At 33.3% G+C, this 11,233-nt stretch overlaps 1 protein-coding gene across 1 annotated transcript; it reads left to right on the top strand.

The window, feature by feature from the left end:
* Positions 1 to 8,101: 8,101 nt before the first annotated feature.
* Positions 8,102 to 10,939, top strand: LOC112503133 (GATA transcription factor 12-like). Its single transcript, XM_025107197.1, has 2 exons — positions 8,102 to 8,443; positions 10,199 to 10,939. Exons 1-2 carry the CDS (start codon positions 8,102 to 8,104, stop codon positions 10,937 to 10,939), a joined length of 1,083 nt encoding a protein of 360 aa, XP_024962965.1.
* Positions 10,940 to 11,233: the final 294 nt, after the last annotated feature.

Raw genomic sequence — 11,233 nt, 5'->3', positions numbered from 1 at the left:
TCCATCATCTATACTATACTATATTATAAAGCATTTGAAAAAAACTTTTAAAAACTATTTTTTTATGTATGAAGTCTTGTTAATTGATGTATATTATTTAAAATTTAAGATTACAAATGATTTTGCATAAGTACAATTTATTAAAGCTTCATTTTTTAAATTCGTGTAACTAACTGCAGATAAATATAATCAAATATATGATAAACATTTATTTTAAATATAGAAAATCTAAAATATAATTACGATGATCATTAAGTTTCTAACATAATGTTTAATTATTATCTTTAATAAAAATTATATTATTAAACCAAAAATTAATTACTTTGTTATTAGACCTAAATTAAATTATAATAAAAAATTGAATTAAATAAGTTACACAAAGAAAAACGAGAACTATTAAAAGATTAATTTGATACTGATACCGATTTTATTTTATTTAAATTTTATATGCTATCTTTAAATTTATATTTCATTCAAAAATAAAAACATTGTCGCTCTCAAAACCACATTAAATCGTATTATATCGACATAAAAAGGGAATAAAACAAAACACTGAAATCAAGACGTGTCTTGATGCATTGTACGAGTACCTTTCTAGTAAAGTAAAAAAAAATTAGGGTCGTAATAGTTGTCACAATATATATTCTGAAACTACAATAATGAATAAGTTTGTCTCCATATAGTTAGTTTGGACAACTTTTCTTTCAGTGCGGGTTAGAATTCCATTTCATTCATTTTCTTATTTGTAACTGTTAATCTCAGGTTTATTATGTTTCTGAAGAAAAAAAATCCAATAAAAAACTTGAACACACGACCTTATATATGAAAATCAAGAAACTAACCAACATACTAATGATTGATTTTTTGAACATATACATAGCTTCGTTTCTGATAGTTAACTGGTGCCACCACTCAAAAAATTCATCGGTCTGCCTCTGCCCTAACTACCTTAGTAACTCATCCATACCTCCACAGTTCATCTTCGTTCCTCAGTCTTTGCCTACATACACTAACCAACTTAGTGAATACTTGTATAATATGAAAGGTTATTTGAATGTTTGTACATACATGGTACAACATATGTCAATATTCCATTTGAATCCTTGATGACTTTAATGCATCTAGTTGGTAATAATATCAATATAAATAAAGTGGTAACTTCAAATTTTGCGATGTTGGCACAAAACCATATCACCATGGTATAAGAGAAAACACACCAAGTTAAACATTTGAAAGTATTACATGTAATTTGTATGATTGGGGTATGCATCGGGTTGGAATCGGATTAGATCGGATCGAAACAAAGCTTGTTGGTCCAAGGGTCGTTCGGTGTCACTTACCTCACCGGATGAGCATGCTTAGGACAGAGAGAATCTTACCCTGTAAGCGAGGAAGAAAACTATGCTAACCAAGTAAATGATGCTTACCAACAAACTATTCTACTTATTATTGTCTAGTAAAATATGATGATATGAATGACAAGTTGTCATTTATAATGTCAATATCATAGTTTAATATAGCTTTTTTTTAATGAAGGTTTTTAAGTTTAGTTAATTTTACATCCCATCACTATTCACCTTCCCAGTTTTTACCAAAAATCTTATGTTCTCCCCAGCGCTTTCACAGCTCTTCGTTGTCTTTGACATCGAGATTCTACTGAGGACTTTCCATTTTGGACGAGGTGAGACAACGAAGGATGATCATACTTATGATCTCATTGAACATTATTATTATGTTATTATTATTATCATAGTAAGTTAATTGTTTCATCCTTGTAATTAATTGTTTTTAATGATTCATGTTCCTTTTTCGAAAATTCAATCGTTTGTGTTCTCGTGGTTGTGTTTTCACAACGAGTCGGGTACTTAATGCAATCACATGGATTTAGGTCGTTGATTTATCTAAAAACCCAACTCATTAAAAATATGCAACTATCGGGATCCAACTCATTAGAAAAATACAACCACAAGGGGATGTAACTGGTTAAAAAAATGCAACTACAAAAATCCAATCCCTGTTGAATTTTTATAAAAAAGACAAGGATTATTAAAAATACCATATACAACGAGCATCCGTTTGGTTTGTCTTGTTGGAGCTTGGTTTAATAGTGAGAAACCTTGTCCCACATAGGAGAGTCAAAGAAACTTAACTCACTCAATATATACCAACCCTTGAGCATTAAATGAATTATTTAAAAGCTTGGGCCTTTGTGTGTGGTGTTTTATGGTGGGCTCTCTTTGATACACATGGGGTCTTTTGATCTGATATAAATCGAAACCGACCCGAATGACAGTTTTTTTTGTTCTTCTCTCGCTGGATACAAAACAGAAAAAAAAAACTCTCGGTTTTCTCTCCTATTTTTCGTACAAAAAATCCATCAATAGAATTTGCTAGATTCAAGTGCGAACTTGAATTCAATTGTTGTATCCTCTAGACGAACGTCAATTCTATAGACGAATTTTTGTCTTAGGACACTGCAATTGTACAGGTATCAATCCGGACCAATATCATGAAGAATCTGCAATATCAAGTATGTTTTCTCCGATTTTATCCTTGTAGATGTTAATTACATAGATTTGTATTACAAGTTTACGTTTTTGAATAAGAATCCTTCGTTTATCCTACAAAATTCTTTCAATTTATATACATCTTTTTGTTTTGAATTAATGACTCCTAACAATCTTCATATGGAATTCCAGTTGATAGCATGTGTATGGCGGATTCGGGATTACCGTTACTGTCTATCGATAATTAAAATAAATATTAATTATTTTTCAAATGACACTCGCAACATATTATATTTGTATAAATGGTAAATTTAAAAATACACAATGATATTATTTGTATTATATTATAAAATATTTTATTCATATTTTTTTATTAATAACCCTTAAAAATTATTTGTAATTCAGAGTTTTAAAAACACCTTTATCGGATTCTTAAAAACAAATTGATACTATCAATTGCAAAACGAGAGATGAAACTCCAACTGATTTTTCAATTGATCCAGCAAACTATGCAAAGGAGTGACAAGTTCTAGTTCATGGTATCCATATCAAGGAATCAGTTTTTGAGGAGTACTGAAGGACGTTGAGGATAATTTTTGGACCATTTTGATGGATTTTGAAGTGGTTTACGCATTTTTTTTTGATTTGTAATTACTAATTTCGTTAAACGTATATGAGTTTAAGGAGGATTTTGTTATGATGCAGAATAGTGTACACATCATGAACATATCTAATCACATATGATTTTTCATGTACATTATCGATAAAAACAATGGATACCGAGGGTCTAATAGATTAAGTTGCGAGATAAGAAATAAATCACATGTGATTATGTTTAAAGATTGTATAGTTCCAAGATACAGATGTTATGTTTCAATCAAAGTAGTTTTAAGTTCACATGTGATGTTTTGGTTGTAGACATGATAATTATTGTTTTTATATTCAATCACATGTGATTTTTAATATCGACACTCTAGTTGACTGTTTCAATAAGTTGCTAATGACATTTCGTTTGTAGCATTATCATCACGTTATGATAATAGAAGTTTATGTTTAATCACTTGAGTTTATGAAAATTATCATATATGTGTGTCTTTTATTTTTTTCAATGATTGTATGGCAACGAATGTCAAATGTGAAACAAACGTTCCCGGAACATTAGACAAGATGAAAAGATCGATGGTATCCATGAAAGAAAGATGTAGTGCATCCATAAATTTGATTCTGGATTTGTCAGAAGAATTCAAAACGATTGTTGGATCATTGTTTCAATCACTTGAACAATGGATCGAAATGTATTGGAAGTATGAAGATCATACTGGCTTTTGATATAAGGTGCTCGATAGAAAAAATTTCAAGGAAAAATGTGTGAGGTTGAAATATCTTGTATGTCATAGATATGTTCCTAACTAATAGTCGGTTGACAGCATGAATATTGGTGATCATTGAAGGGTGCTTCATAACTGCAATTGACTCAGTGATGATCGCTGAAACTGAATAAAGAGAAAGTACTTTTCGTAAGATAAAAAGGATCATCATCAAATCACTGAGAAAGAGGATCAACAATCTCCTCTTATTTGATGATGACAAAGCAATATAAAGAAAATTGCTTAGGTATTACAATAAGGAAAAGATACTAGTAATACATGTTCTTTTCAACTGTTTTGGGATCTTTTTTAGTGATAGATATTATGAAAATTTACTTTAATTGTAAGGATTACAAGAAAAGAATAAACTTATATAATATGAATAACTTAAAACTGAAAGCATATTCACTGACAAGAAAAATGTCAGAGAATGTAAGAAATAAATAGAACTCATAAGTACATGTCCCATTTACTCTTTTGAGGGATCTTTTACAGTGAACCAATCATTTTATTGATAATATCTTTAAAGAAAAAATATTACAAATGATTACAATTGGTTTTCGTAGGCTTAAAACATAAAAGCTATACACTGAAAGAAAAGATAAAATACATACAAGGTTTTGCAAGATTGAAAGGTTTTCTAATCTAGATTGTCGAAGTTGATGTAGTCAGGGCCATCTTCTTCTTGAATCTTTCTTCTAAGCAGTTCCTTTTCGAATCTTGCGGTCCATCATCTCTCCACAAATATCTTTGTTCAACTAAGTTTGAAGATATGCAAGGTGATCTATTGGACAGAGATGGAACTCAGACACTCGCTGAAACCTGTACTGACCATCATTGTCAATGAACATAAGTTCATAATCAGGTTTCACATGCACTATATTGAGAACAAAGGGTCCCTTTTTAGGCAGTGATAGATTCAACATTGATATATTTGGCTTCTTCCTGTTCTTGAAGAGCTCATCTACTGAAAATTTTGTTTCATCCTCGTTTCTTTGGGATGAACCTTCTGCATGAGCAAAAAGGTTTCTTCTTCAAGAGAACTTCTGATAATCCTAGATTGGATTAATCAATTAGAATTCATATGATTCAAGATCAACAATCAAGAACAACTAAGAATGTAGAGAGAGAGAGAGAGAGAGTAGAGAATCTAGAGAGAGAAATCTTGAAAGCTCGAAATGTATTCAAATTTAAAGATTACAAAGTGAATCTTACAATACGCATTTTCTACATACTTTAAATCTAACAAAGCACCTATATATACACAAGATAAGCACAAGAACATAAAGCTTGGATACAACAGATTTAGGTACAAAACTTGGACCTAACAATCTCCCTCTTTGGATTCAAGCTTTATGAGCAAATTAAAAAGAAAAAGAGCAAAAATCTTCAAACACTATAGCTGCAACGATTTTCAGAACATATCAACATCTTGATGTCTTCTAGATTTATCTTTAAAAGCTTTATTCATTCTCCCCTTGTCTTTGAACAACTTCAACTCCTTAACAACTTAAATCAAATTTTCAGTTTGATTCCTTTTCAGAAATCTTCCCCTTTAACCGATACAATATCTTCTTTTCAACTTTTGAGTAAACTCCCCCTTTTCTTTTCAACATGTAATCTATACAACTTCTTTCCTTTACATCAAATGAGAAATTATTTTCACGTTCACTCCCACTTGATCATAGCAGAAAAAAAAATCTCCAATAATCAACAATAATCTTCAAAACTTTTCTTCATATCGTTAATAATTGAAACTTTGCTTCATGTCTTTGATAATCTCCCTGTCATGATGATTAGAAGAATCCTGAACATCATGCACAATCAAAGACATACTAGATATCTCCCCTTCAGAAAGATAACCTTGTCAGACTAACATTCTCTCCCCTTGGTAAAAAAAATCTTTATCAACACGAACAATTTCTTCTTTTTCTTGAAAGCTGGGTAATCATCTAACATATAAGCACATTTAGAAACTATTAGCAAACAATTAAAAATAATTGTGTGGCCTATGTTCAAAGTTGACAATTATGAATCTCTGATAGGACTTCCAGTTATCACTGAAGTAAAGTTTTAGAACTAACTTAAACTGTTCTGGCAGTATCACACAACTATGCAATTGGAATCACAAAGAGTCGTGCAAGTGTCAAAGAAAATATTATCATTCAAGTATATATTTGGCTCAAAAGACTCAAAGTACACAGAATAAAGTCGAAGACCGGAGGTGCGTCTTCTTGTTTTAATATCTAAATCTCCCAAATAAAGAATAGATGGATGATGTGATAAATTAAAATGACGTCTATATCTAGAGACAATTCAAAGTTTTTGTCATCTTGTTGATTGGATGGAGTTTAGACTCGGAGTTTAATGATATTGGAAGTGATTAAACTTTGAACCATGAAGAACTGAAAAATTTCTATGATTTGAAAGATATATTATCTTTTAGTTATCCCAAAGATATGTCGACAATGGGAGTTAAATCATTGGCAAACTGATATGTGGTCAAGTTGGGCAAAATAGGAGACAGGGCGTGTGGTTAATATATAGTCAAAGGAGTTATTCCTGATCAGTTTTTGTTCGAGTTGCAAAAAAATGGGGTTAACAAAGAAGTGGGTCAGCTTATTACCCAGAGACCTTTGGCCTAAAAGAGTAAACTCCCAAACGATTGCGAGAAGGCGAATCTTGTGGTTTACTGATTTTAGCGAGGACTAGAATTCTATTGCTTTTCGCAAAAAAAAAAAATGTTTTAATCACGAGCTTAAGTTCGATGCTTTTTGAGGGAAAATTAATCTTGTAAGGAGCTATCTGAAAGATAAGTGTGTTAAGATCATCATTATCCTTGAAAGTGGAAACCTTGACGACTGAGTTGTATCATTTAGCTTTGACCTTCATTAAGAGATTTAATTGTGGAAAGTAAGTTTATTAGCGGAATTTTCTCTTTTAAGCATTGTTAAGCAGTCGTTGGGCGTTTAGACTTTGGCTATAGAGATGCTACTCTATGGCGTGGGACTCGTGATACACTTTGGCCCCACCGATGTCGTTTGAATGAATATATCCTACTTGGTTGTGTGAATGCTTAAAAGTTCGAATCTCATATAGATATGCATTTCGTCTAAGATTAAAAACGTGTAGTTTGAATGGATTGGGAGGCCATTCATTGTTAAAAATGAACATACTCCCTTGTAACTCTATGACACATTTTTTTGCGGGTACGCCTTTCAAAAGGAAGTGGGTATGGTATTCCTATTTAAGGATTGAGTGACCGAAAATGTTTGTTGGTGTTGTGGAACTAACCCTAATTGGTTTGTAAAATGGTTTATGACTAGGTAATTAGGAGGGCATATGGTGTTGAATCGTCTTCAAGGTCTCTTTTGAGCATTTGGGGAGCATGACTCCAAGATGGGTGTTTTGGGTCTAGATTTCGAGGATGAAATCATTTTCAAGGAAAGAATGATTGTTCACTCATGATTTCGGTGCCTTTATTGGGAGCTTATTCGTGTTTGTTTAACTTTTATAAGGCTAATTTTATAAAGAGGTTGTTTATCAGTTATCATCGGATGCGTGAAAGTCGAAATGCAACAATTTATCCCGGTAAGCACTAACCATGGTAAGAGTCCTCGTCCTCGTCTTCGTCCTCACTTACCGGGTAAGACTCTCATTCTTGTTTTCGTTTTTACCGGGTAAGATTTTTAGTCCTTGTCATATTTATCTAGTAAAGTAAAGTGACTTGGTAAACGGTAACTAATTAAGCAAAATATTTGATATCAAGATAGAATTTAAAAATCAATAAGTTTTTTTAGAGTAAACTCTGGATATTGTTTATAATTGGTGACCTTCATTGGTATAATTTTCAAGTCATAATTTTCGTCTTTAAGCCTAGTTTTATTTGGTTATCATTAAATAAGAGGGATGAAAACTAGAATATGTTATAAATTATAAGGACGAACATTGTAATGCTTCCAACACCATAGGGGTCAAAAACTGTAAATTAGAAAATATAAAGATGAAAATAGTAATTATTTATATTTAATAAATAAAAAATAATAATTAATAATTAATTTTGTCTTCGTCAAAATCCTCCATTTTTGTAGCGGTCCGGCTGTCCCCTTCAAACGCAAATAAACTCTCTCCTCTCTACGTTTCTCACACTCTTACACTCTCTCTCACTAACACCCCTTTTTCTACGTTACATTTTCAGAAATCCCCTCCAAAAACGAATACCAAATTATGGAAAATCCTGAGATCTTCCAAGCATCATCCGCCAATGCCACCCACCACCACCACCACCACCACCACCTCCACCACCAATTCACGCCGGAAAAATCCAAAACTGACCATTTCCTCATTGAAGACCTTCTGGATTTCCCCACCGACGAAATGGGCCCTGCCGTCGATCCCACTCCCTATGTTGGTGAAAACGTCGTTCCTGGTGGTGGTTCCACAGATTCCTCCACCCTCATCGACAGTTGTAACTCCTCCCTCTGTGGTGGCGTCGACCATAACTTTCCCGCTGATTTCGGTCGCCGGAGCTTTTCCGATACTCAATTCTCCAATGACCTGTGTGTCCCGGTAATCCATTCATTCATTATTTCTGTTACCTTTCTTGTGATTCGCTTTCATGCATCACAGACTTGTACCGTACAATTCTTATCATATCTGCATGTCATGTATTTATTTTAGACCTTTTTAATTTCCCAATGAAATACATATTCATCAATTATTACATATTCAGCCATTTAAATGATGTTTGAAAACATTTTTTAGATCACTGTTGACCAAATTTTATATTTACGATCATCGATCCTTCATCGTTGGTAATTTCTTATAAAAAGATTATAGAAACAAAACTAATAAGAATTTCAACTAAGGGACCGCGTATCTAAATACTTATTTATGAGCATCTACCGTTAGGAGTCAACACTATAATTTATTTTACTGGGTAAGATTGTAGTACATTAAAATGGTAGTGTATGCAACAATTAACCTGGCAAGCACTTACCCGGGTAAGAGTTGTCACACTCAATTACCAAGTAAGACTCTCCATCTTTATCGTTGTTTTTACCGGGTAAGATTTTTGACCTTTGTCATGTTCATCAGATAAGGAAATTTACCAAGTAAGCGTTTAGTAAACGGCCGTAAGTTTTACAAAGGAAACACTTTTTCTATCTCTAGAGCAAATGAAATGTCTGTGTACGTTATACTTTCTGATCATACTATGATTGGGATAGATATACTCAGGCCAGCCCTGGCCACGTGCAGCCCTTGAGGTCGCACAGTGCATCAAAACCTAAAGGGGTATCAAGTTGTCACTTATTACTAGTTTTGGGTTTAATAATTTGAGAATTTGACAATTGAGTTTTAACTATAATAACAGGTCCAAGGCCTGGTAGTGATGCATACTGAATGCACATCGTTGGAAAAAGTTGGAAAATTGGAAAAGCTTTTGCTTGTATAAAGTTGTCTGTATGAATAAAGTTGTCTGTATGAATTAATCTGTCTGTATAAGTTGGAAAAGTTTTTGTTTGTATAAAGTTGTCAATATGAATTAATCTGTTTGTATAAGTTGGAAAAGTTTTGTTTGAGAGAGTTTTCACAGATGTAAGGAGCACTTTTTTAGTTAGAAGTTAAAAAAAACTTGGTTTTCTATATAAACTCCCCTATAAGCTTATTGGATAAATCACTTTCAATATCATTAAATCACTACAAAACAATCGTGCATAGTTGAGCGAATAAGCTGTTAGTTCCATTAAACTTATTAAGCTGTTAACAGATAGACCTTAGCCTTTAGTCGTTAGACTTGTAACTTTTGAGTTTTACTTTTTGCTTACTATGATAGTAATTTAGGTGTAATTTACTATTTTAGTTAAAAACTAATTATCATTTTTCTTGTCTTTTAAGTCTCATATATTGAAATAAAGTTTTTATTTTGCTAATTTCAATTTAGAAAAGAGAAAACTGGAAAAGAAGAAATCATGACCTTAATCCAGGATTATCCTTTTATATTTTTATATTTTGTATTTAGGGTTTTGGTTTTTATGTCCTCCATTGTATTTTTTATTATATTTAATAAAAATCAACATGGGGATGAAATACTTAGCTTGAATAAGTTCTAAACTCTTTAAAAAATAGCATGTTTCGTTGTTTCATTAGCTTAAAAAAATAGGCTTAGGGACATTTTTTATTATTTTGGCACAACGTATCAAAAATCTTAGGACCGGCCCCGAATATACTACATACATTTGTTTGATTTGAGTTGGGTTGGATTGGGTGGTGTCATTATCGTTACTGCATGCATAAAATAAAGGGGTTATGCTGGTTTGACAGTATGATGATTTAGCCGAGTTAGAATGGTTATCGAACGTAGTGGAGGAATCGTTTTCTTGTGAGGACCTGCAGAAACTCCAACTCATATCGGGAATCAAGGCCCGACCTAACTATGCATCCAACAACCAAGAATTCCAAGCGGAAGCCGCCAATCGGGCCAATAATGCAATCTTCAACAGCGACATGTCGGTCCCAGGGAAGGCCCGCACCAAGCGATCCCGAGCCGCACCATGTAATTGGACCTCTCGCCTCCTTGTTGTTTCTCCCACGGCCACAGGTCCCACTGTTACAATGTCGTCGGAGTCCGAGTCCGATATCGCTTCGAGCTCGATCGGAAAGAAAACCGTGAAAGCGCCACCAAAGAAAAAGGAAGTTTACGACAACCCGTCTCATAATGGAGATGGGAGAAAGTGCCTGCATTGTGCCACTGATAAGACCCCACAATGGCGTTCCGGACCCATGGGCCCCAAAACGCTTTGTAACGCTTGTGGGGTGCGTTACAAGTCGGGTCGGTTAGTACCCGAGTACCGTCCTGCTGCAAGTCCAACGTTCGTCCTTACCAAGCACTCAAATTCCCATCGGAAGGTGCTTGAGCTAAGACGACAGAAAGAAATGCAAAAGGCACAACAACAACAACAACAACAATACCTGCATCATCAACACATGATGTTCGACGTACCAAATAACGACGATTACTTGATCCACCAACACATCGGTCCCGACTATCGACAACTCATCTGATATGGCGGGTTGTAGGGTAATTCGACGGATGAGATTGGTACCATTTTGGCCTTCTAGTTCTTGAAAATTAATTTAGATCCTTTTCATAATTTTTTTTAAAATCATAATTCCTAGGGTTTATCTTTCCTAATATAATTGGAATTTTGTAGTTTGTTTTTAATTCCGGAAAAATAGTGGAAAATAGGAGAGATGAGATGTAGACCCTTTAATGTCTTCCGACTTCCATTGCCAAATTTTGGCAAATTCGTGAACCACGAATTTCATATTATTTTTGCATTTGTTTATTTATTACTA

The sequence above is a fragment of the Cynara cardunculus genome, unplaced genomic scaffold, assembly GCF_001531365.2.
Source record: "Cynara cardunculus var. scolymus isolate 2C unplaced genomic scaffold, CcrdV1 Un_Scaffold_2577, whole genome shotgun sequence".
Taxonomy (NCBI): Eukaryota; Viridiplantae; Streptophyta; class Magnoliopsida; order Asterales; family Asteraceae; genus Cynara; species Cynara cardunculus.
The sequence above is the reverse complement of the archived record's forward strand: the minus strand, read 5'-3'. Positions and strand labels throughout refer to the sequence as shown.